Source organism: Sinocyclocheilus anshuiensis, unplaced genomic scaffold (genome assembly GCF_001515605.1).
Source record: "Sinocyclocheilus anshuiensis isolate Anshui unplaced genomic scaffold, SAMN03320099.WGS_v1.1 scaffold446, whole genome shotgun sequence".
Taxonomy (NCBI): Eukaryota; Metazoa; Chordata; class Actinopteri; order Cypriniformes; family Cyprinidae; genus Sinocyclocheilus; species Sinocyclocheilus anshuiensis.
The window spans coordinates 2,740,909-2,767,759 of NW_015544247.1; the positions used below are offsets into that span (position 1 = coordinate 2,740,909).

General features: G+C 37.2%; 2 protein-coding genes across 2 annotated transcripts in view; one reads left to right on the forward strand and one right to left on the reverse strand.

Annotated features, from left to right (window-relative positions):
• Positions 1-1,119: 1,119 nt before the first annotated feature.
• itpka (inositol-trisphosphate 3-kinase A) lies at positions 1,120-16,667 on the forward strand. Its single transcript, XM_016498587.1, has 7 exons — positions 1,120-1,842; positions 7,054-7,153; positions 8,010-8,223; positions 10,158-10,362; positions 13,646-13,744; positions 14,201-14,272; positions 15,659-16,667. The coding sequence occupies exons 1-7, from the start codon at positions 1,402-1,404 to the stop codon at positions 15,860-15,862; spliced, it is 1,335 nt and encodes a 444-aa protein (XP_016354073.1). The 5' UTR covers positions 1,120-1,401; the 3' UTR covers positions 15,863-16,667.
• A 4,746-nt stretch (positions 16,668-21,413) lies between these two features.
• The window catches only part of LOC107697749 (leukocyte tyrosine kinase receptor-like), a 54,237-nt gene continuing 48,799 nt past the window's right edge, over positions 21,414-26,851 (reverse strand). The window contains exons 21-29 of the mRNA XM_016498589.1: positions 26,190-26,280; positions 26,027-26,091; positions 24,651-24,780; positions 24,329-24,426; positions 24,079-24,171; positions 23,866-23,967; positions 23,575-23,709; positions 23,349-23,439; positions 21,414-22,543 (exon numbers count right to left, since the gene is read on the reverse strand). Of these exons, the coding sequence (XP_016354075.1) occupies positions 21,575-22,543; positions 23,349-23,439; positions 23,575-23,709; positions 23,866-23,967; positions 24,079-24,171; positions 24,329-24,426; positions 24,651-24,780; positions 26,027-26,091; positions 26,190-26,280 (1,774 nt within the window). The 3' untranslated portion in view covers positions 21,414-21,574. The remainder of the gene's footprint in view (positions 22,544-23,348; positions 23,440-23,574; positions 23,710-23,865; positions 23,968-24,078; positions 24,172-24,328; positions 24,427-24,650; positions 24,781-26,026; positions 26,092-26,189; positions 26,281-26,851) is intronic.

Sequence of the window (26,851 nt, forward strand, 5' to 3'; positions counted from 1 at the left end):
CTTAGAGCTTTACTGCCACCTACTGCGAGGAAGTACAAACTACAGCACAACACTACGACAACCGAAAGAGAATACAGTAACAACTCTTCATTGGTTAACTGTAAGTTACCTTAACATATTTGGTAAAAATGATGGAAAAATATGTCAAAACAGATGAAATAATATTTTATAATCATACAGGAAATATCCCAGTTTGTTAAAAAACAATAGCTTACATGTGATTTTACTTTAAAATGTTTTCTAGTTCATGTAAATTGTTTAAAAAGTAAGAATTCTTTTCTAATTTACAGAGAAAATTGTAGTTAATAAATCAACGTGTTTAAGGGCAAAATATTGTTGACTATAATGTTTTTAGAAGAAAAAAAACGTATGCGTGAATTGAAATGGCCATTCCAATAATTTTTTGTTATTGTTTATGTACAATGGAATGTTTTGTGTTATTTAGTTGATGTTTATTTCATTACTTTTGTGCCGTGTGTTATGTGTTTTGCTTTTGTATGACCACAGTTACTGGAAAGGGCAATTCTGATGAATTTGAAGTCATCATGTGACCATTAATTATACATCAGTTTTATTATCAGTAGGCTACATTTTATAATAACAACCAGATTTGATATAGCTCCAATAGTTTGGTAGTATTATATAATTTAATGGCATAGAGTTTCTATACAGTCACCAAAATGCTTGTTTCACTGTGTTGCCTGTAAAATTCTGACAACCACAACATGTATGAATGAATTACAGCATTAAAAATATAGTAAACTATAATGAGAATCAGATCTTTTAGGTAAAGTCTGTATTTGACATTTATTATTTGCATACCCTTATTAACATAAATCTGATGAACAATATAATCTTTTGTAATAAACGAAATTATGCTTTATAACATTGTAGTACAGATATCGCAACATATATTGAATGAAATCTAGTAATTAATGTGACTTTGAATACATTTACCTTTACTTTTACTATATTTGTAACAGTCTACATTCCTTGTTATTTTGATATTTGATAATGATTTGATATTTTTCAGATGGACAAAGAAAAGGTTTACCCGATACACAATAAACAGCAGTATGCTCGAATAAGGAAATGCGCTATCAAGTAAAAGTCAAACAAATTAAAAGTCAGGAAGAGCGGGGAAACGTCTCAAATGCGGAAGATGTGTGTTCACTCAGCTCGAGCGCTGTTTACAGGGGCTCCCTGGCTGTGAATGTACGTCCACCGACTCACGCTAAGCCAAACAAAGTTATCTGGATGGAGATCGTTTGTTACGTAATTTACTGGAAATAAAGTCGCTGACACGCTGGATTAGTTTCAGGGCCCCCGCCACTCACTATCGCAGCGTTCGTGTGGCCCCTCGGACAGAGGTGGCATAACCTTAGCCCTCCTGTCCCCTCGATGCCCAAACAGAGGCGGAGGTCGCTGAGAGAGGCGGTGTTCTCCCGTTCGTCTCCGGTTTGCGACGGATCAGGGCGAGGAGGAGGAGGAGGAGGACGCGCAAGAAACTTTTCATCCACAGAGATTTGTGATGATCAAGCACAGATGGCGGAACAGTTCAGTGGGCAAGCAGGCTGTCTCTCCGACGGTAACCTGGGGAGAGGGTGCCTAGTGCCGCAGGTGACCATCACGTCTGATGGGGATTCACGGGAGATCACTGAGGAGGATCTGGAGGAGGTCAACGGACAGCTGCGCCGCAAACTCTCCAACTCCTCCATCTCCTCCAACGGCTCCTCCACGGCGTTTGACGAGTCGGAGGATGACATCCTCAGCGACAACGAGACCAAAAGCAAAGGCATCGTGACTCTCGAGCATTTGGGCGACTCGGTGGACTCAGGAGAGGTAGGTTATGTATGTAGTCATTCACGCGTGCTATAATGTAATCAATAAAGAAGGCATGGACTACTGGGTGGACAGAGACAGGTAATTGTCGCACTTCTTACTCCTGTGAATATTTTTCAGTAGGCTATGTGTCAACATTACATTTCTGGCTGCAAAAAGCTACTGTACATTTCCACCATTATTGCATAAGAAAAATAAAGAATCGAGTTCATTAAACATGTTGATATTTTGTGATAACCTGGTGCAATAGTGGGTCATGTTATCATGCTGGGGCAAGTTGTCACATTTGAAACTGACATTTAACATCCTGTAATAGATTTAATGAAGCACTATATATATATATATACAATATATATATATACCATATATATATATATATGGTAATTATGTCAGCTTAGTTTGGAAAAATATATTTATTTTTCCAACCAAAACTAGGGCTTTGACCTAATTAAAATAGGTGTTTAAAACCCACATACAAAACCACTTCTAGAGCAACACATATGTGACCCTGGACCACAAAACCAGTCATAAAGGTAAATTTTTTCGCAATTGAGATTTATACATCATCTGAAAGCTGAATAAATAAGCTTTCCATATGGTTTGTTAGGATAGCACCGTTGTATTTGGCCGAGATACAACTATTTGAAAATCTGGAATCTGAGGGTGCAAAAACATCAAAATATTGAGAAAATCACCTTTAAAGTTGTCCAAATGAAGTTCTTAGCAATGCATATGACTAATCAAAAATGAAGCTTTAATATATTTACAGTAGGAAATTTACAAAATATCTTCATGGAACATGATCTTTACTTAATATCCTAATGATTTTTGGCATAATAAAAAAATCTATAATTTTGACCCATACAATGTATTTTTGGCTATTGCTACAAATATACCCCAGCAACTTAAGACTGGTTTTGTGCTCCAGGGTCACATATGTGAGTAAGTGGACTTATTATGACTTACTGAGATACAGTTTTTGTGGCTTACATATCTGATAATTATAAGATATATAAGAAATAATAATAATTTTTAAAAGTTTGATTCATTTATTATATGGTATATATAGACTTTTGGAGAGACCTGGGTGAATTGAATTACAGGCTCTTTATTCCTACAGATCTCTTTTTAAAATAAAAGCAGACAATTCGAAACCCGTCATGAGAACATGAGATTAGTAATGAGGAACTGTCTTGTTGAAAGTTATGAAACCTTTTTATCTGTTCTTGAGTTGCCAATGAGGCTTTTGATACCTGTCGCTGTATCTTGAGGAATCTCATTTGTACTCATGACTGAGGCATTAGAAAATGTTTGATTGAAATCTGCATATCCAATGACAGCTTTGTGTTCAGTCCGTATTTGTAAAGAGCTCATGCAAGGTCATGATTATGGTATGTTTGTGTGGGTGTCTGTTTGTCTGTACTTGCTCCTAATTGTGAAAGCATGTCTGTTCACTGGGTTGCCATTTCAAAACTACTGTGACACGACATGGCATTTGAGGCTAGATTTGTATCAGGTGGCTTTAGTATGCTCTTTCTGATGAAATATTTACAATAGTAAGTAGCTAAAAAATATAACCGAAATATCCATCCATCCATAGCAGATCGATATGTTTCTCCTTCACTGTTTACAAAGTAGGCTGTTTGGAGTTTTTATCGGAATTGTTTATTTTTTGTTTGCATTGAGCGTCTTCAATGTAGTTTGAGCAAATATCACAGGTGTGCAGCTTTAATAACCTGGCAGCACTTTGAGTGTTAAAATAACAAGCTCAACAGGCCTAACCGCTATGTGCCAAAGCCTTTTTTTTCATATACATACTTATATGCTTGTAATTTCTGTAACAGAAGTGAATCCAAAGTGATGACCTTTGCAAAAAATGTTCAAAAATATTGCTGTTAGTGGGTGGGAAAGTTACTTTGAATACATTAAAACTCACTTCGGATAGAAGCATTTGCCAAATAAGGGTGAATGTAAATCAAAGGACTAAGGACTAAATAAAAAAGTAGAAGTAATATATTTAACAAAGTGCTTAATAGATAATTCTAACCAATCATCTCTGTTTTGTTTCTCACTTCTGCCATGTGATTATTCTGAATGGATGTCTCATGTTTTGTGGTCCTCAGCCATAGAAGGCCTTCGCTGTCATTGTACTTTAAACATTTTGCCTCTGTAAATCTGGATGCCGTGTCTGCATAGCATCTACTCTTTCTTTTTCAGAAAGTTACACATCTTGCTCTGAATGAACTGATCAATGTTCATCTTCTTTGGCCCAATAAAAGTCAAGCTCAATGACACTGTAAAAAACCATTGAGAGCTTATAAATGGAATGTTGCAGACATCTATTCTGCGTAGGAAAAACACATACAGTGACAAACACTTGATTTTATCAGCCTGTATCAAAACATAAACTCATTGCCGCTTGACATTTAAGCAGAAGCCACAGTGTCACAAACAAGTTTCCACCCGCAGTTCGATGGTAGAGCAGCTCAGGTCAGTTTTATAAACTCTTGTGATTACAATACGGATCTTTATTACTCGCACTTGAAATTATTCTATTTTTTTTCTTCTGAAGCACATTTTTACTACAAAAGAAGATTGGCAGTGTAAAAACTGACAATCCTCTGTTGTAGTAAAAATGTGCTTCAACATGTAATCACGGTAAAACGGAGTTGTGTCTTTTTGTCTAACTAGTAAATACAAGATACCAAAGAAGTCATGTTCAGCTTTTATATTTTCACTTTTTTACTACTGAAATGTAATTTTTAGTAGCATAGAGACAAAATAGATAAGTGCTGACTTTTGTGGTTCAGTATATGTTTATTGAAGGTAACGATATTTATGTTTTCGTAGAAACGTGTCTCTGTGATTGGTAGTTGTTTGAGAGTTGGCACCATGATGTTTGAATTGTCTGCATGACTGTCCAGTTCAATATTTAGTTATGGGTGTGTTAAAAATGTGTGTGTATGCACAGCTTCACAAAGTGCAGGGCATAGCCTTTGGTTTATGGCTTTTCTCTGTATTTATACAGGGCCGTGCGCAGTCTGCTTGACTTTATATATGATGTACTCTTTGGATCTTGTCCAACCCCCCAAAGCAAAGTTTTATGTACTACATCCATTTTAAAGGCTTAATAATAATTGCTGCACACTGTATTGTAAAGGTTTTCCATTCAGCTTTTGTACCTGAGGGTGAATTAAACATATGTAGGCAAACTTCACTCATCTGCTTCATCAGCACATCAGCAGAGGTAGAAAGTAACAAACATGTTTCTTTCCATATCAAGTGGAAGAACAAACACTGCACTTCAGCTACACCCAAAGCATTTCAACACCTGCAGTATTAATTTTCCTAAAGGTTTTTTTTCTTACATTTAGTTTTTACAATTTTAAGAAAAATAATTATGTTTTAATTAATTTAATTTTCTTTGTTAGAAGAATTTAAGGGCTTTTCTGCCATACGAATGCTAAACGCAGTAACTAGAGTAACATACAAAGTGCACGTAAGAAAAAGAGATATTTATAGATTTTTTTAGTGCTGTTAAAAACATATATTTATTAAGTAACAAAAAATACTGATAAAATTCCAGTGATAGGTGATTATCTCAGTAAGGTGAAGGTTACTATGGAAATGTAATAGGTTACAGATTACAAGTTACCCTATTTAAAATGTAACAAGTAAGTATTTCAATTGTGTTATTAATGTAACTGATTACTTTCTGATTACTTTTCTACATTTCTAATGAATGTTTTTAACTGTTAAACATTTTCAAACATTTAAAGCAGGCAGGGTTAACCTTACAGTAGTACTCAACACTGACTACTGTCAGACTTTCAAAATCCTTCATAACTTGAATTTAGATTCAATTTAATTTAATTTTAAAGCACAGCACTGGAACACACTTTAAAGCACTGGAACACATTTTTATCACTCGCCATGGTGGCAGCTCTCAGACAGGTTGTAGCCTAAAGCTTTCAGCGACAATTGATGTAATTAGCAGATGTGGTGCGCTGCAAATTCAACGAAGAAAACCAATCAAAAGCATCAGAATAGCATCACTTTACTTCTTCATTTTAACTTTTTATTCATCAAAGAATCTAAAAATATTAAACAGCACAACTGTTTCAGCTTTACATCACAGGAATAAATTGTATTTTAAAGTATATTAAAATAAAAATTAAGAAAGAACTCTAATCGCGATTACAATTATGGATGCCACAATTACGTAATCGTTCAAAGCGACAATTAATCGTTCAAAGTCCTTATGTTATTCTGCACGCTTAAGATATGGGAATTCTTCAAGGGATATTATTCAAGGGAATAATCGACAATTATGATTTTTGTCATAATCATGCAGCCCTAATTGCAAAAATATTTCACAATATTACAGTTTTTTCTGTATTTTTGATCAAATAAATGCAGCCTGGATGAGCATAACAAACTTCTATATATACTTTTTTGCCATAATCGAGCAGCTCTTTGTTATTGATATTATTGTGAACAAATCATCCATGCATTTTTTTGACCTCCATAATTTTTAGTCAAAATGTCATAACTCAGTCTTCTGGTAAAACAACTTTTACAATCACGACTACAAGGTTATAGTTAGATCTGCCTCCATCCAGTCAACAAGTGATAGATAGAGCCAAGTCCTGCCCTGCATTTTTTCTTGCACTAATCTGTTTTAATCCGATTTACGTCACAATATAGAAGATAAGATCTGTCGCTATTCTGTTACATCTTGACTATAAAATCAAAATTAAATCAGAATTGACTCTATTTGGAAGTGGATACAATTGGATCTCCTGGTTCAATCACAATTATGTCACATTATCAAAGTAAAAGGTGCTGTGAATAGAAATTCACAGCATGCTATGCAAACCTTCCTCCTCAAATGAACAGAAATGTTTTTCAGAATGCTTGTTTGAAATGGGCAGCAAACCAGACGCCTATGTTATGGGCTGAAGTGCTAGATTACAGAGCTTCACAGCTCCAACTGAGACCATGTGTGTATGACTCAGTCTCACACACTTAAGGAACATTGTGCAGTGTTGGAAAAACACTGTCGGTTGGTTTCGGTGACTGGTCACACTTCTTTTATCTCAGACTTATTGTCAGGTGGTCAAGGGTCGAGTTGTTTTTACAGCAGAGTATTTGAAATATTGAATGCACTTATTTCATAGTCATGGCTGATTATGTTTTAATGTGTTCCAGCAAAGCAATGCCTGGTGGAAGCTGAAGACTATTGTCAATTGCCCTTTACTGACCTCACAGCGAAGACGGCTGTCCTGGGTTCAGTTAGCAGGACATAAAGGTAAACCCTCCCCCCAAAACGCTGCACATTTTAGTCCAATGTAAATTTATGTTTCAGTTCCATATTTACACAGTTTGCACAGTTTCCGGGGTAAATGCATATGGGACAGCAATTTACAATGTTTGTGACTATCAAAAAGCAACCATTAATTCAATATTTCTATTGTAATTTTTTTAATCAAATTATTATTTAATTATTTAATAATTAACCTCAAGTCAGACATGTATATGTTTTACGCTATTATTTTAGAAATCAATTAACCAAATCAGACTTGAATATGCTTTTTGTTCTTTAGTTATTATTTTAGAAAGCAGTTATTTTGTATGCAAATTAAAAATCAAAAATAGGGTAAAATGCATAGTTTATGTAGCTTTGCTTTTATTTATAGCTTTTAACTTCTTTTTGGACATTATTTATTTCTGTACTGTCAGTAATCGTCTCCATCAGATTGCTTCCTTGGCAATAACACCACTGATTTTAGCTCATGTCTTCTGACTGTTTTATTGTAAACAGCACTGTTTTTTTTTTTTTTTCAATACATGAGGAAGTACAATCATTTGATACCATTTTAGGGAAGTGGTTATGTGTAGCGTTATGTGATGACACTTGACTCATGCATATTCACATGCCAGAAACCAAAACAGTGTACGTATAAACTTATTTTTCAGATATCAAACATAAATTATTTACCCTTTTCAACACTATGCATGTGTGCACAGTCATCATGCAATATTCATATTCAGGAACAGATGATTAAGGCACACATCCTGACTAAGATCTGGCTGACTGGCTGTGTTGATTATATGTGCTCCAGTGACTCCAGTCATCCTTTGTCTGTGTTTGTGTTTCTGCCCAGGCAGCTTTAAAGCAGGGGATGAGGGCTCCATACTGAAGAAATACTCAGAGAATGAGAAGCTGTGTTTCGAGAGGCTGAAAGAGGATGCTTTACATTCCTTCGTGCCCAGCTACTATGGTGTGGTCAAGAGAGACGGAGAGCTTTTTCTCAAAATGAAAGACCTTTTGGCCAAGTTTGATTTGCCCAACGTCATGGACTGCAAGATGGGAGTGAGGTAGAGTAATGGGTGCTAATTTTCATGGACACGTTGCTCAGATTATTTTATTTATTTATGATGTATTTGTGTATTTTAATGTTTACAAGTGATACAGGGAATGCATGTGCTTCGTAAGTTTTACCTTTTCTTTATGATAAATCGAAACAGGTTTCACCATTGATTAAATTTTAAAAGAATAGTCACAGAACCACCCAATAAAAAAAAAAATGCAAACCAAATTAATTATGCAAATCACTTTAAACTTAACTACTTACGTTTAAAAAAAAATAATATTCATGTTCATTTATAAAATAAATGATATACAATACTTTTTAAAAGTTTAGGGTTGGTAAGATGTTTAAGTGTTTTAAAGGGGTCATATGATACAATTTCAATTTTTCCTTTCTCTTTGGGAGTGTTACAAGCTCTTGGTGCATAAAGAAGATCTGTAAAGTTGCAAAGACTAAAGTCTCAAATCCAAAGAGATATTCTTTATAAAAGTTCAGAGTCAGCCACACCTACCTAAAACGGCTCGTTCTAACACGCCCCCACATATCTACCTCACTATAGATTAGTGAGGTATGCCTTCTTTCTTTGCATGAACATTTGGGCGGCGTAACTTTTAGTCTTACTGTAGTTTTGTTGATGCTGCAGCCATGTCGTGAAAACGCTGTGTGCTTCGTTACTTTGTTTGGTCTTCCAAAAGAGGACGATATCCGCTTCGTCATGCCTAGAGCTGATCTGTGCTGGTCGCTGAGGAAATACATCAACTTTCACCGTGGACAAAGCGGAATCCAGCCCGGGGTCCCGAGCTTCCGCTCACGCTAGCCCGGCCTCAGCTCACTCTATCCCGGCCTCAGCGCACACTAAGCCGGGGCTTCCCCTCAGGAGAAACAATAATGTACAGTATGTGGAAAATAATGTGTTTTTTTAACCTTAAACCGCATAAACACATTTCATTACACCAAATACACAAAATAATGTTATTTTTAGCAGCATCATATGACCCCTTTAAAGTCTCTTATGGTCACCAAGGCTGTTTTTTGTTTTGTTCAATTTATGAAATATTAATATATATTATTACAGGTTATATATACAGGTTACATCTTAATATATTTTAAAATGTAATTTATTCCTGTGATGCAATGCGAAATTTTCAGCAGCCATTACTCCAGTCTCCACTGTCACATGATCCTTCAGAAATCATTCTAATATGCTGATCTTTTCTTTTTATTATTATTAATGTTTAAAAGCAATTGTGCTGCAGCTGCTTAATATTTTTGTGCAAACCATGATACGTTTCATCAGGATTCTTTAAATAATAGAAAAGTCACAGCATTTATTTTAAATAGAAAGAGCAGTGCAAATGTTTAAATATATACTATTACTTGTATTAATATAGTTATTTTTTAATATAGTAATAATATATTTAAATTATTGTTATTAAATATAGAAAGTATTACTTGTTTTGCTAATGTGTAATTCTTTCCTTTTTATAGTCATGCTAATATATTGTGCATGGCAGGTTCACTCTGCCTGCTGAAACACCTGTTCTGGTTGTTGGCCTGCATCCTGTCAGGGTGATGGGTGGAGCTCATGAGGAGAGAGAGAGGCCCTCGCACAACAATAATAACCACTTCCTGTGCACATGCAGTCAAAACTTAGATGCACACTTAGCGAGGCAGACACAGGGCGTCCCTGAGGGCTTCCTTCTCACATGCATTTCACGCATTCTTTTACATGCTGAGAGACATTTTGTGCAAGGAGTCCCTTGGTGACTTCCTCTTCTCACACAGGAAGTCAAGTAAAGTTCAAGCTTGCAAAACAAAATAAAAACCGCTGATGACAGAATTAACAATTCAGGCATGATTAATTGATCTTTCCAATAGATTATTTAAAAATCTACTTCGTTTTTCTCTTTCTTACTTACTTTCGGTCTTTCGTATTTTCAGAACATATCTGGAGGAGGATTTGGTGCGGGCAAGGGTGAAGCCAAAGCTGCGTGAAGACTTGTATAATAAGATGCTGGAGGTGGACAGTGCAGCTCCTACAGCGGAGGAGAAGAAACAGAGGGCTGTTACCAAACCACGCTATATGCAGTGGAGAGAAAGTCTCAGCTCTACTAACACTCTGGGCTTCCGCATTGAGGGTATTAAGGTAGCCACAGTGCCTAAAAATCACAGCCTGCTTGATCACAGCAAGCAGAATTTGCGTTCAGCTGAAAACCAGACACTGAAACTTGTGCTAAGGTTACATTGTTAAATGAATGAATAAATCAATGAATCGATCAATTTAACAAAACTATTAATATTAGCTATAAATATTATATAATGTTATTAATAATACCTAATAATAATAAATAACATTACAGCTATTAGTAAGAAATTATTAATATAAATAAATACCTCTGCATTTAACAAAACTATTACATATAAATAAATAATAATAAAAATATTCCTAAACTATTAAATATGTATGTGTATATATATAGTCATTAATATTCTATATTATTAATAACAAATTATAATACAACTTAATATTAAATACATAAATACAATTAATATTATTTATTATTATATAATGTTAGTAAATAGATAAAATAAACAATACTGTCACAGTTTAGGTGTCAATGAAAACGCAAGATGAAAATGATGAAAAACAGTATTTAATAAATCCACACAATAAAGGTAAATCCACATAGAGGAAGGTTGGTGACACGCATGAACGTTGACATTAATACCTGACAAAATCAAACTGAAATGACAGGAACTTAAAGTACACAGACCAAACGAGGATAATTTACTAGACACACCTGAACTAGATAAACTCAAATCAATAATCATGACAACTAACTAGACGGGGCAAAACAGAGCAAACTGAAAACAAAGTCCAAACAGAGACATGGTGTGACAGATTGCCCCCCTCCTGGAAGGCGTGACCTCACGCCGCAGAGAAGGAAGGGACAGGAGACGGCGGAAGGATGGCGAAAAAGGGATGGCGATGGGCTGGCACAGACAGGCCGGAGGAAGTTCTGGAGGTGGCTGGATGACCGGGAACGACAACTAACAAGAGTCCAGGGAGGTGCAGACGGAGGGAGGAGCAGATGAAGAGAGGATCCAGGGAGGAGCCCGGAGCAGGAGGAGGCGTGAGACGCTCCAGAGCCCAGCCAGGGAGATGGCCCACGGTGAAAGGGGAAGATGGAGGGAAAAGCCATTGTGGAGGAAGGGCTGACGACTCCAGGGGGCCAACTGACGACGGCGGAGCAGGTGGGAGAGGAGCCCAAGGCTGAGACGGAGAGCCGATGAGCCAGGACAACTGGGAGGATCCGGAGGGACAAGGTGGAGCAGATGGCTCAGGCGACCGAGACGGGGATTCGGAAGGCCGCGGTGGAGCCGGAGCGACAGAGGACCAAGGTGGAGCCGGAGGGAAGGAGGAGGAGGAGCAAGGTGCAGCTTGAGGAGTGGAGTCCTGAGGCGGCGGATGGTCGACGACTGACCAAGGCAGAGCCGGAGGTGGAGACGGGCCACGGTGGAGACGAGGGAGCTGTGAGCCATGGTGGAGCTGATGGGTTGATGAGCCGAGGCGGAGTCCGGTTCTCGGAGGTTGGAGGCGGAGACCAGGGATCCTCCGACCTCGATGTAGCTGGAGACTGACAGGCCCGCAATGACTCTGATCCACAGATGGGAGGCTGAGGATGAGCTGAGGGACTGGCAGGATGCAGTGGTAGCGAGGTAGAGGATTGCAGAATGCACAGGAGAGGGAGGCTGGGTGGGAGTTCATGACAGTCGAGGGTTTCATGGATGGTGTATGCTGCCCATACACACCAAATAGCGACTCCCATTACAGGGAGCGCAGCGGATAGCAGATAGGGGAACGACCTCCGTGGTCATGACAGGACAGAGAGACAGTTCATAAACGACCACCTTGGCTATAACATGACAGGCAAACAGTTCAAGCGCTGAGGGAAGACTGGGTATCTCAGAAGAAAAGTCCTCAGAGTCCTGCCTCAGCTCACCCTCAGCGGTGGAACAGTGGGCAGGGCTTTCCTCTGTGCCCTCACACTCCACTGTGTAATCCTCCGTGGTAGGTTTCGTTGCCAGCTCACGCACCTGGTCAGACATTGAATGAGGCTCTGGCTCCGGGGCGATCCTCAGCTCTTAGTGATGGCTCATCAGTCATGGCGGGCTCTGGCTGAAGCTCCACACAGCAGGGTGATGATTGGCTGGGCTCTGGGTCTGGCTGCGAGATGTCTGCGAGGTGTGGCTGAACACTGATGTTGCAGTTGACATCCGCTTCATCCGCTGTGAGTGTGGATTCATTCACCCACAGCGTGAAACTGATGTAATCTTTCAGGGTCCAGTACGGATCTCCTCTGGGCATGACGAAGCGAATGTCGTCATCCAGACCACACCAAAATCCCTCCATCAAGCAGACGTCATCGCAGCTCGCATGGTGGCAAGTGTCGAGGAATTCCTCCACGTAATCCTCCAAGTTACGGCAGTCTTGAAAAATAAAAACGGTTGCTCCTCTCAGCAGCGTGTTGCCCCTCCTTGGTGCAACGTTAATGGATGCAATATCCATAGTTCTTTGCATGGTCAGGTATTTTGTCACAGTTTAGGTGTCGATGAACACGCAAGAAGATGAAAAGGATGAAAAACAGTATTTAATAAATCCACACAATAAAGGTAAATCCACATAGAGGAAGGCTGGTGACACACATGAATGTTGACGTTAACAATACCTGACAAAAATCAAACTGAAACGACAGGAACTTAAGTACACAGACCAAATGAGGATAATTAACTAGGCACACCTGAACTAAATGAACTCAAATCAATCATCATGACAACTAACTAGACGGGGCAAAACAGAGACATGGTGTGTCATGGTGATGACAAATACTAAATAAATAAATATATAATAACTAAACTATTCATATAGAAAATAATGAAATAATAATTATAATTTGTATTCTTTTTTCTTTTTATTTTGTGTACAAACACAAATCAATTTAAGATAATTTAGAAATCATTTTTAAACTCTATTAAGTGTAATTAAAGTACTGTCATGTTTTGTACACTCTCAAAAAAAAGGTACAAAAGCAGTCAATGGGGCGGAACCTTTTCAAAAGTTACAATTTTGTACCTAAAGCCTACAAGATTACTACCTAAAGTGTACATATTAGTACATAAAAGATACAAAAGTGTACCTTTTGAAAAGGTACAGCCCCAGTGACTGCTTTTGTACCTTTTCTGAGAGCATACGGACATTAACAAGGTTCCCACTCACTTTAAAATTTCCAGTTATTTCCATGTTTTTCTATGACTATGGGAACACTGTATTATCCTCAACCTGCTGTTTTTTTTTTTTCAGTAAAAGCTCTTCATCTGACTTTTTTTTCCTTTTACATTCAATACAGTACATTGTTTTCTTATTTCAGAGAGGGGAAACCTGCAACACGGACTTCAAAAAGACCCGGTCAAAGGAAGACGTCATTCAGGTCTTTAAGGATTTCGTCGAAGGCAATAAGAACATAATTGTGCGTGAGTTCCTGAGAACTTGACCAACCTGTTCTGTGATATAATGCATGCACACCTACATTTCAATGGAACAATATTCTCTTTGTGGCTTAATGAACACCTTAAGTACTTTGTTTCCAGGATATATATGTCTGATGTAAAAAGGCCAGATATCGTTTACTTTGTGATGCTCCCATTAGGCAGTTAAAACAGTATCATAAATGCTCATCTGTTCAGTATAGGGTCTATATGTTTTAAGATCGTTACATTTAAAGGATATATTTATTTTTAAAACAAGCAAGCGAAGGAAGATATAAAACCTCAACAGAAAAAAAACTGAAATTAACTGCACCTACAAGGTGATATTGTGTAATTGGAGCCTCACTCCAGTGAAAAATACTGAAAAAATAACTTCTAGTATAATTCTAGTTGAATTCATATCAATGTTGTGTTCCTCTCCTTCACCCACCTAACAGAACTCCTATGTTACAAGGCTTGAAGATATTAAACAGGCACTTAAGGCCTCAGAGTTCTTCAACAAACATGAGGTAAAATACAAGTTTTTTTTTGTTCTGTAAAGAGTCTTACCTTAGTTGTGCAATTTTCCAATTAATATTAATGTCTAACAAGAAAATGTACTATATGTTCTACTATATTATTTACTAATTCTGTACTGTACTGCAAAATAGTTAGCAAAAAAAGTGGAAAAAAAGTATTGACTTGTTAATGATTTTCAAAAATGGTATCTAGCTAATTAATGTCTAAGAATATATATTTATTTTATTTATTATGCACTAATTAAATTGTACTGCAGTTAAATTGATCAGTGTAACAGTTCCCCGGGCGCTGCAGCAATATGGCTGCCCACTGCTCCGGGTGTGTGTTCACGGGGTGTGTGTGTGTGTGTGTGTTCACTATTGTGTGTGCGCACTTGGGTAAAATGCAGAGCACAAATTCCGGGTATGGGTCACCATATTTGGCCACACGTCACTTCACTTCACTTTAAAGACATTTATAATATGTGACCCTGGACCACAAAACCAGTCTTAAGTCGCTGGGGTATATTTGTAGCAATAGCCAAAAATACATTGTATGGGTCAAAATTATAGATTTTTCTTTTATGCCAAAAATCATTAGGATATTAAGTAAAGATCATGTTCCATGAAGATATTTTGTAAATTTGCTACTGTAAATATATTAAAACTTAATTTTTGATTAGTAATATGCATAGCTAAGAACTTCATTTGGACAACTTTAAAGATGATTTTTTTGCAGCCTCAGATTCCAGATTTTCAAATAGTTGTATCTCGGCCAAATGTTGTCCTATCCTAACAAACTATACATCAATGGAAAGCTTATTTATTCAGTTTTTTTTTCAGATTATGTATAAATCTCAATTTCGAAAAATGGACTCTTATGACTGGTTTTGTGGTCCAGGGTCACATATTATGAAAGATATATATTTCAAATAAATGCTGTTGTGTTGAACTTTCTATTAATTGAGTCCTGAAAAAAAATGCATCGTGGTTTCTACAAAAAATATTGAGCAGCATGACTGTTTTTAGCAATGATAATAATAAGAAATGCTTCTTAAACAGCAAATCAGCATATTAAAATGATTTCTGTAGAATCATGTGACTCTGAAGACCGAATGTTTCAGAATTCAGAAAATTCAGCTTTGCCATCAAATAAATTACATATTTTAAATATATTCAAATAGAAAAAAGTTATTTTAAATTGTAATAATATTTCACAATATTACTGTTTTTACTGTATTTTTGATTTAAAAAAATGCCTTGCTAAGCATAAAAGATTTTCAGAAATATTAAAAAATCTTACGGACCCCAAATGTTTGAATGGTGCTTTTTAATAGAAAAGCTATTTTGTTTTTACGTATGATATGGCTCACCTCAAAAATGTTTCATGTCTTTAAGGTAATTGGGAGTTCGCTTCTCTTCATTCACGATCACACAGAGAGAGCTGAAGTCTGGCTCATTGATTTTGGTAAGACCACACCTCTCCTAGACGGACAGAACCTGGATCACTACAGACCCTGGGAGGAGGGCAACCGAGAAGACGGATACTTATGGGGCCTGGACAACCTGCTGCAAACTCTTTCCTCATTGGCCTGGGAGTGACCTTCTTACTGCGAACTTCTGACTGCTTCTGACTGGCATGCTGATAGACACTTATAAACCTTCTGCAGTGCATTATAGGGAGGCTACCAGTGACAACGTCCATTACTTTACAGTATTAAGCTGTAAAAGCATTTTACCATGATCATGGTTTTAAAAATGATCATTTGTTTGTCGTCATTATGCATTATACAGTTGCTATTCCCCAAAGTCCAACAAAAAAAGGTTGAAAACTAAATTTAGTTGGTAAAGAAATTCATATGAGGGTACAATTTTTATTTGCCTACAAAATGAATTTCAAGCACTTGAGCATAGACCTACCTTTCAATCAAACTTTTTAAGATGATGAGAAACAAAATCAGTCAAGCTTGTCCAATTTTTTTGGCTGAGTTTGCATGCTGGAATATATCAAAATCAATTGTTTATTTCTGCGCACTTAATATAACACAGAATCAAGGTTAGTTGTATGTAACATTGTTCCATGTCTGGGCCCAACAAACACTAGTCAAACAACTGACCCTTCGCAGGGAGCTTTATTGACAGGCGATCTGATCAATCATATCGCCGAATCCGCTCATTTCACCAGACAGGAAAGTATTAATGTCAGTGGACTAAAACTTGAAAAACAGTGTATATTGATGTCTTTACGCAGTTGAAACAAAAACCTTCTGATGTTCATTCATGTTTATTTCATGCTTTAACTAGTAAATATGACAAGATGATCGGTTCATGTGCCACTTAAACTGAAGCGGTACAGTGATCTGTCACGACACATTAAAGAGCCACAAAACGGCACTTATTGTTTAAATTTAAATTGACAAAATTTGAAAGCTGAGACTTTGTTTCATGCCTAAAGTAACTTGCTCTGTCTTGTCTGTCGGTGCGTTGTCAGTTTCCTCTTTTCTCCGCGATGTAGCCTATTTTTCACTGCGTGAGAACAGCATGCAATGTCGGACATAGCAACAGTAACTAAGGGGGGCAGGTCTTTGCGAAGGGTCAAATTGACATTGCACAACTGACTGTTTCTAAAGTACCATCAAACTAGAGTGTATAGTAGGTTCAGCACATGCATTGAAGTATGTTATGTAGAACAAATATACAGCGATGCAATGTGAATGATGCACAACACTAGTGCATTTATAGTACAATAGGATGATATTAATCGCTTAGACTGCAGTGATCAATCAAGGGTGGTCTTATAAATTCCTTGGATGATTTTATGAATATATTGTATTGGTTTTATGGTTTAAGAACTTGGGTTGTAATTTTCTATACCTGCACACCACTGAAAGTGTTTCATTATCAGACAAACTTAACCTTGTGACACTATTTTGTTTAGGGGGGGGCAGGTGAGTATTGTTACAGTGTTCCCTGTGCAGTATGTTTATGACAAATAAAACATCTGCTCAAAAATCATTCTGTATTTCTGAAATGAATTTTAGTCTTTCATATCAGGATTATAGTCGAAAACTATTTATTTAAGGTTTGCTATTACGCAGCAATGTCCATCTTTTAACATAAAAAATACAGGTGGTACAGGTACGTTAAAATTCACTTTATATGATGGTTCATCTCTTGTCTGGCTGGTTAGAAATGAACCCCTGCAAAGTCTTCCATAAAAAGCAAGACACATGCAGAACATTGGCAGTGATAACCTCAACAAAAATAATAATAAAACAAACACCAATAAAACAGATTAAATATTGCAGCTACATATCATAAGGGTTAGTTCAGTGTGAAAGGAATATTAATCCAAGAATACAGCACTCATTTTCCTGGCTAAAGTCAAACTATTTCTACCCTTCTATCCAGTATCCTACAAAAAAGAGTAAGCTCCTTAAAAGGCAGTCAAAACATTAAACTTTTAAATGGTTAAACAAGACAAAAATAAATGTAAGATTGTGCTAATACACTTCAGTCTCATCTGTCTCTAAATTTGCCTAAGGCTTTTCTCAGCAGTCCCTGACTAAAATAACTAATAAATGCACACACAAATAAATATTGTCACATAAAAAACATTATTTACCTAATAACTACAATATGTAATAAAATATTTGAGAATAATTAGTAATACCTCTCGAAATCAAACTTCTCATGCATCATATTACCACACTGAGGTGTTATGCGGTTTGTGGTTGTGTTTGCTGTAATACTTAGAATTTGCCTGCAGGTGATTTACATAGTCACAGTTCACATAGGGTAGCTAAAGATAAAATGCACTTATTTTTACTTATTTATTTTTGAGAGAAAGATACTAAAAAATAGATAGCAAAAAATGGTTGTCTTTCGACAGCTCCCTAGAGGAGTGCATTGGCATGTAAATCAATACAATCTCCGCCAATTACACCCCGCGTCACATGCCTCATTTACTTCTAACGCATTCGGTGCAACACCTTTGTGAAGCCCTCACAATTATTTCAACGTTTCGCACACAAAAGACACCCTCAGTGAAAAGGCAACATACTGTTTGTAAATTTGTTGATTTTTCAAAACTAACAGCAGACAAAACAAAGGACAAAACACTAAATCTAGTCAAAATAAATGGTCCTTGATGCTACTTTGTACTCAAAACACCCCCTAAAGTCCACCTGATCTGAGATTAAAGGTGTCTTTCTAGGTGTCTTATATTTCTGTCAGCATTTCTTTATTACTAATACTTTGCAACACACTGCCACCTTTTTAATGGATCTCTGAGTTACTGGTGATAGTGCTAAACTTTAAAGGGACAGTTTACCCAAAAAGAGAAAAAAAATGTCATAATTTATTCATCTCCATGTCGTTCCATATCTATATGACTTACTTTCTCCTGCAGAACACAAAAGAAGATACTTCGTGTTTCAATGGACCTCAGTCATATTTCCGGGGTTTCTCAGAAACGCAAGCCGTCATACAGTTGTTAAGTAAACTTCTAGCCACCTTATTTTTCAACGCGGAAGTAAGCCGTTTTCTGCGAATGTGCGAGACTTTCGGTTCATTAGCCGCAGGGAATAACAAAGTATAGTAAATGCTAAAACTGTTTGCACTACAAATCAGTGTGTTCATAATTAAGATAATACATTCAAATAGTATGGTAAGACACACCAGTTTGCAATATCAAGCAGCAAAACGAGCTGTATTGTACAGCAAAAAATAGCTGGAAGCGAATGACAGCGGAAGCCGGACCCCATTAAATTTACAAATGGCCGTGACCGCTCTTATGGGAAAAATAAGGTGGATATTGGTGAATATCAAAAGAAAAAAATCTGTGATAGCATTTCCATGACTTTCTAATTAGAAAAATAAAGACAGATTAACTACGGCAGTCCAAAACAACATATTGACTTTCATTGTATGGACAAAAACCACTCTGAAAATCATTGAAAAATAAATGTCATACAGGTTTGGAACAACTTGAGGGCAAGTAAATAATGACAATTTTCATTTTTTGGTGAACCATCCCTTTTTTAGACAAACTTTTCTGTGTTTCTTTTAAAGTATGTCAAGTCACTCAAATAACTTAAAAAGGCAATTACTTTAATAAAAAAAAACAGTTTTACTAGATTTTGTGACTAATCGTTATGTGGCATGGAGTATGATTTTCCTTTTGTGTGGGGTCTGAACGTGCTTTGGATCTTCTTGTAATATACACTTAAAACCAGCTGCAAAAGGCTAATTCGTAAAGCACATCTAAACCTACATATATATTCATTGCTAATTATGACTAATCAGTAGAAAAGGACTTCTCATTTCATGTGGTCCTTAAAGTGAACATCATGTGTTTTCACAGTGTTGACAGTAGATGAGAATCCATTGTAAAAGGGCTGCTATTAGCCAAGTGGAAGTTTCCATAGAAACCATCAGCCATTTACAGGAGAGCCAACGCTTAATGGCAAATTAGCTACGACTCCTCATGTATTTGGTACCGCACAGAAATAATGTAGTCACTCGCACATAGTTTCCAACTGGCTGGAATTAAAGGCTGGAATACACTACACAACTTTTTCTCAGATCTTTGCCCCGATTCACCATCTGGACGAGGATGACACAAATTACCGAAAGACTGCAGATTTTGGTCATAGATTTCGCAGAAATTTGCGTAGTGTAAAATGGATACAGACTGATTTTTTAGCTTCAGAGCATGGTTTCATTCCATTTGGAGGATATCAAACATGTTTGACATGTTGATGTTTGCAATTTTAAAACACGTTGTTTTTATTTGTCATGCATCTCCATCAACGAGGCGCATGTTTCTGCCTGACTTTGTTGTTTTTGGAATACTTGAAAGTCTGATAGTTTGTGATCTTCAGGGTGAGGTCACACTGTCCTGGAGTTGTTCTGCAAAGTTTTTAGCAGGCAAAGTCCAGTCAATTTCAATATGAATCCACTCGATCAGGAATTTCACGCAAGGGTGAAAGATTTCCCCAAGCAGATTTCGTAACAGGTTCAAGTTTATCACCTAGATTCGCTATGTTGACCATAGGGCTGTGCAAATAATCGAATGCGATTTTCATGCGTATCTTGTCAGTAAATCCGGTTCTGTGATTAGTAGTAAATCTCCAGCACGTGCGTTCAGATGGAGCGGCATTTACTACACAGAACCGTAGTTCACTGACAAGCTACGCAATATCACGTTCAAAATCGCAGGCGATTCATTGCCATTTACTATTGTAGTAAACAGTGTTGGGGGTAATATATTACAAGTAATGCGAGTTACGTAATCAGATTACTTTTTTCAAGTAACTAGTAAAGTAACGGAAGTAACGAAATTAGTTACTTTTTTATAGAGTAACGCAATATTGTAATGCATTACTTTTAAAAGTAACTTTCCCCAACACTGGTAGTAAATGCCGCTCCATCTGAACGCACGTGCTGGAGATTTACTACAAGATACGCATGAAAATCGCACTCGATTATTTGCACAGCCCTAGTTGACCAACAGAAAACTGCTTGGTTTGAAAGTGACTTTGGTGTGAGCTCTGCTTCATACATCACTACACTATTGACAATCAAATTTTTTGCATGCAAAAAAAAAGGGTAAAAAATGTGATCGCATCTTCAGTCATTAAAGGGTTAGTTCACCCAAATACCTGTCAATAATTACTCACCTTCATGTTGTTCCAAACCAATAAGACCTTCGTTCATCTTCGGAACACCTATTAAGATATTTTTTATGAAATCCAAGAGCTTTTTGACCCTGCATAGACAGCAATGCAATGTGGCACTCTTGATAATGGTGGAGGACGGGATGAGGAGGAGAAGAATTGTTGAATAAAGTCGTTATTTTTGTTTTCTTTGCGCACAAAAAGTATTCTGATAGCTTCATAAAATTACGGTTGAACCACTGATGTCACATAGACTATTTTAACTATGTCCTTACTATGTTTCTGGGCCTGGGAACATTTCAGTTATGTTGCTGTTTATGGAGGGTCAGAAAGCTCTCGGATTTCATCAAAAATATCTTAATTTGTGTTCCGAAGATGAACGAAGGTCTTACGGGTTTGGAACAACATGAGGGTGAGTAATTAATAACAGAATTGTCATTTTTGGGTGAACTATCCCTTTAAGTGTATGATGCGTAGTGTTTTAAAATTTATTCAGATTTCAAAATCATAAAGCGTATTCCAGCCTTAACCTGTCATTCCGCCTCTAGCTAATCCACTGCAGTTATTGCAGTAAAATACCTCTGTGTCAAAAACAAAATAACACCAAAAATGAGGCATTTCTTCAGTCGGATCGCTACACGGGGGTGACACTGAGGTCTTCAGACAAGGAAAAGCCAGAATCTCTGTCCCTCATGGGCTTCTCAGACTGGGTGTACCTCCTTACGTCCTCATGTCCGTAGCTAGCATGGCGCTTCACCTGTGGTTTGTGGGTAAATGTTGCGGCCAGGCCGAGGACAGCCAGTGAAGATGTAGCTGAAGAGCTGGTGCTGAGCTCCACAGATTTGGACACAACTACAGGCAAACTGTCAGTCTCGTAGCTCTGCTCGTCGTACGCATAATTTACGTTGCCACATGGGAAGCTTTGGAGTTTTGCCAAGTCCATAACCGCAGCGAGCGAGCCGCCCGTAGCCCCTGTTGGACCCTTCTGAGAGGAAGTCCCTGTCGGACTGAATGCGGTCTGGGAGGATGCAGCAGACGGAGGTGGGGACGTCGAGACATTTGTGTTAACTTCTACTCCAGGGTCAATGCGCTCTGAGGTAGTGGACGGGACAGACATGGACGTGGGGTTGCAAGACAGAGGCATGGACTGGGTGTGGCACAGGGCTGTCTTCCCTCGTCCGAAGCTCTCCAGGACCCAGGAACCGTAGGTGGGGTTCCAAAGGTTTTTTGTCTTGTTCTTTAGCTTCTGGCTGCCTGATGATGAACTACTCCTGGAGCACGGCCGGTGCTCTGGAACTTGAAGCCACTGTCCTGGACAGACTCCAGGAGCAGGAACTGGCTCAGTCCAACAAGTCTCCAAAGTTTCTCGGTACGTACCCACCTCCTGTGTGAGATGGACCGGTCTTTGTAGCTTTGTAGGTTTGAGGGCCTGTGGGGCAGCACCGGTGATGCCCGGTCGAGGAGAAGCATCCTGGGACATAGAGTGGGCCACTAGAAGAGGGGTCATACTGCCTGATCCTTCAGGACGGATCACAGTGCCGCCTTCTTCTTCGACAGCTGGACCATGCTCCACTGGAAGAGGGGTGTTGATGACATCAGGGTCCTGACAGATCATAGAATGCGTGACAAAGTGTAATGAAATGGAGAAAAAGGTGACAAAAAAGTCAAAAAGGGTCAACACGAGTGATGTAAGTGAGGGGTTTTCATTATTGTTCATATAATAATTGTGATCATTTTATTCTGTTGACATCTCAAGTTTTTAAGATTAAGAAATAAAATTACATTTTAGTTTTGTGAAGACAAATAAGCGTTTTTTAGTTTCTCCTTGCCACTGGGGTTTATAAGCAGAGTTGTTAACATTACAGATAACTAAAAGTATTAAAAATACTTTTTTAATAAATTAAAATAAAATTGAAAAAATAAAAATCTAATTATTAGATTTGTCTAACTGAAATACATATGCTTAATTTGAAGTATAACAATTACTACAAATAAAACTGAAATAAAAAAAATCTAAATAGAAATATACAAAAACATGACAAAATTATTACAACTTAAACTGAATTAAAATGAAAAATATAAAAATATATCTTTTCAAAATATTAATAGATACTATACTAGTAGTATATAAATAATACTAAAATAACAATGGTTACAAGGCTATTTTAGAATAATATTTACTGAAAGTTTTTTTTTTTTTTTTTTACTCCAGATAAAGCTAAATTCCTGCAGCTAATTGGCTTAATATTTTTCTGAAACAGTAGACATGGGTGTTTATAAAAAAATTATATAGTTTTAGGAAGGGTGGACCTTGACAGCAAAAAGTTTGAAAACGTCTCATCAAAGTAAATTAAATGAACATATAATATACTGAAATCTAAATCTGTCAAATTCCGACTCCGTTATACCTGTGTACAGTAGTTGATCCTCTCTAAAATAGTCGAGAAGTTTGGTCTGTGTTCTGGACAGTGTTGCCAACACTGTGTCATGATCCGATAACTAAAACAGAACAAAATCCAACATTTCACTAATGTTTTATAGCTTACAACTGTACATTTTAAGGAACATTTTTTACATTTATTTAAGTTCAAGTTAGGCCCAAGATCCATTCTCAAAGCTGTTATTGTTACTTACACAGGGCCTGGGCAGGTCTTAGGAGGATCCATACGACCTCCACCTGTTACAAACTCCAGCACTTCCTGATTGGTCTTGCAGGGATAAGGCATGTATCCAAGAGAGAAAATCTCCCACAGCAGTACCCCGAAAGACCTGCAGATGGAGACAAATTGCATGTAATAACTACAATGTCTGGCCTTGGGTCTCTGCAGCACTAATCACTGATGTAAAAAAACAATTCTTTAATACCTCTACAACCTGACATTGCTGACAAAAGAAGATAATTCAGTAAAGCAGAACTGTTATTACCAGGTGTCAGTCTTGCATGTAAAAATGCCCTCTAGAAAGGCTTCAGGTGGCATCCACTTCACCGGCAACATGGCATGGCCACCCTTCCTATAGTAACTCGCCCTGCAATGCAAAGCATTCCTTTATCAAAATTCAATGCCTGTGCTCATCATTATACTTAACAGGTATTGAACCACGAAAAAGGATGTGAGATAAGAAGTACGATGAAAGCACCTATAAATATCTCGAGCCATCCCAAAGTCTCCAATTTTAACCACTCTCTCTGGACCAGGACAGGTCAAAAGGCAGTTTCGTGCTGCAATGTCCCTGAAACACACATCAGACATACACAACTAACTTGTGCAAGACATCAAGGTCAAGAGCTGCAGCGAGTTAATGACATCTATATATTCACTGAAGAGCGGTTTCCACTTGAAGGCTACTTTAGGGCAATGTTCAGTCAGGTTTGGCTTTGAGAAATCACCTGTGGATGAAGTGGTTCTCTTCTAGATAACGACAGCCAAGTGCGATATCTCTGGCCATATGCAGAAGCTCCAGCATACTTAGAGAAGACGGCTGATTCTGTGGAAAGGCAAGATTACATTTTAAAGTTCTTTTAGAGAATTGTTTTGTATCAAAATTGTGCTTATCTTACCTCATAATAAATGGAATTATAATTATGTTGTTTTCTACTGCAAAGTATGTTCCACACATGTTGGCAAACCAAAAAATGACAGCAAAAATGAGTGCTAACTGAGAAACGGAGGATATGATGTCTACACACTCAAACACACACAAACACTCACAGTTCTGGGTCGGTTTAGTCTGAGGAAAGTCTTCATGTCTCCTCCTGTCATGAGCTCCAGCAGTATGAAGCGAGGCAGGATCTGCAGACTGACGCCAATACAGCGCACAATGTTCTGATGGCTGAACTTACTGCACACACAAAAGAGTGAAGGAATAAACCCAAATGAACATTTTCAGAAGAACGGTCAACTCGACTCTCACACAACACCACAGCATGTCAGGACAGAACTGAGTGATTAGGTCATTTCAAATGAATATTTGACTGTGTTCCAGTTATTGTAATGTAAAATGTTTAGGTTATTTTGTTCATCTTGGTTTATTAATAATACTATGCACATTGTAGACTATTATTATTATTATTATAAAGCATCTTGAAATGAAGGGCAACAGATCTCTGAGAAAATGTTCAACTGCTGTACTGAACAGTGGGATACTTTTACATATTGTGGAACATTAACAACATGTTATTGAAATACACTTACTTTTTCCTCTTACAATATATCATAAAATTTTTTAAATGTATGCATTATTTAGGCTACTTTTTCAAACTTTTTTTTGTCTTTTACAGTATATATCCCCATAATCCTATCAATAAAGCTCAATATTATACCAGTAAAATCATTAGTACCCATATAATAGTTCTTAATATTATACTGGACTTCATTTAAAAAGGAACAAAATGTGTCAAGGAATTAACAATAAATAAATACATATAACATAACTTTTGAACAACTTTGATGTTTTGTTTAATTAAGTTTATGTAAAGTTATTTATATCATCATCATTTATATGATGTATAAATCTCAATTTCAAAAAAATTGACTCTTATGACTGGTTTTGTGGTCCATGGCCACATATTATTCTTTTTATTGCTTCTATTGTCCTCATTTGTAAGTCGCTTTGGATAGAAGCGTCTGCTAAATGATTACATGTAAATGTAAATATCAAATTTTTTTAATATAATATTATTTTATAGAATAATATAATTTAATATTAATAAGTTATATTATGCTATTTTAACATTTCTAAAGGATCAGTTTTACAAAGCCAAATCTGAATATCCGCTTTTAGGGAATCACTGATGTAGCCCATGCAAATGAAGGATAGGATGTTGTTCATTAACTAAAGTACGGTTTGCTCAGAAGACTATGAATCACTAGAAAACATCTGCTGCTTGACTAAAGAGGATGTCATTCCTTCAAAAACAAACAACAGATGTGAACCCGCTAATCGCAACAAACGTTTAAAAAGAAAGGAGCAGATTTCATAGCCTACAGTTAGTTTGACTGAGAGCAGAGGATTGGAATGACAAAGTCTTTTTCTGTCTGTCACACACCAGAGCAGTGCTGCGAGTGTATGTTACAGCCAAACATACCTCATAATCAGAGCCTCCATTAGGAAATCCATCTCATCCTGCTCAGAACAGATTTCTGGAAGAGTCTGGAAGAGAAGAAGGATGGAAAGAGATAAAACACAGGATCAATTAAGACAAGCCAGAAACCAGTTTCAAAGGGAAAGGCAGATCTGGGAACACTCACCTTTATAGCAACCTGCATGGCTGTGTTTTCTCCATTCATACCCAAAACCTGTCCTTCGTACACTTCCCCAAAGGCACCGTGTCCCAACGCCCTATAGTTAAAAATGCAAGACAGCATCATTACTCACATGTTTTAAATGTGGAATTCATTTTCAGTATGTCATCACAGAATATTAAAGGAATATTGCGGGTTGAATGCAATACATACTGCAGACTTCCAGACTAAAACTGGTTGACTAAAAGTTATGCACAAGTCAACATAATTTTTCGTTGTTTTTCAACAGCACGTCAAGCTCAACTTGTATTTAACCCATAACATTATTTTAACTAATAACAGGACCAGCGTAACCTGGGGTTATATTTTCATTAACTTTGAAGGCAATTTGTGAAATTTTGCAGAATGAATGCAAATGTGATCAAATGTGTTAAATGGAGCTGAGAGCATTACAAATTAGCCATAATAAAACATAAGACATAATGCAAACATAAAATGCACAGTGGATGTGTAGGACTTTCAAATCAAATTCTGCAGAATTCCCAGAACGTAACATGGAATTCTGTGCATGCAGATTCCGTGTTGGCCTGTGATGACTCACAGTTTACTTATTGTAGAAATTGAAGTAGCAATCTTCTGGATACTAACCATCTTAACCTTGTTAACAT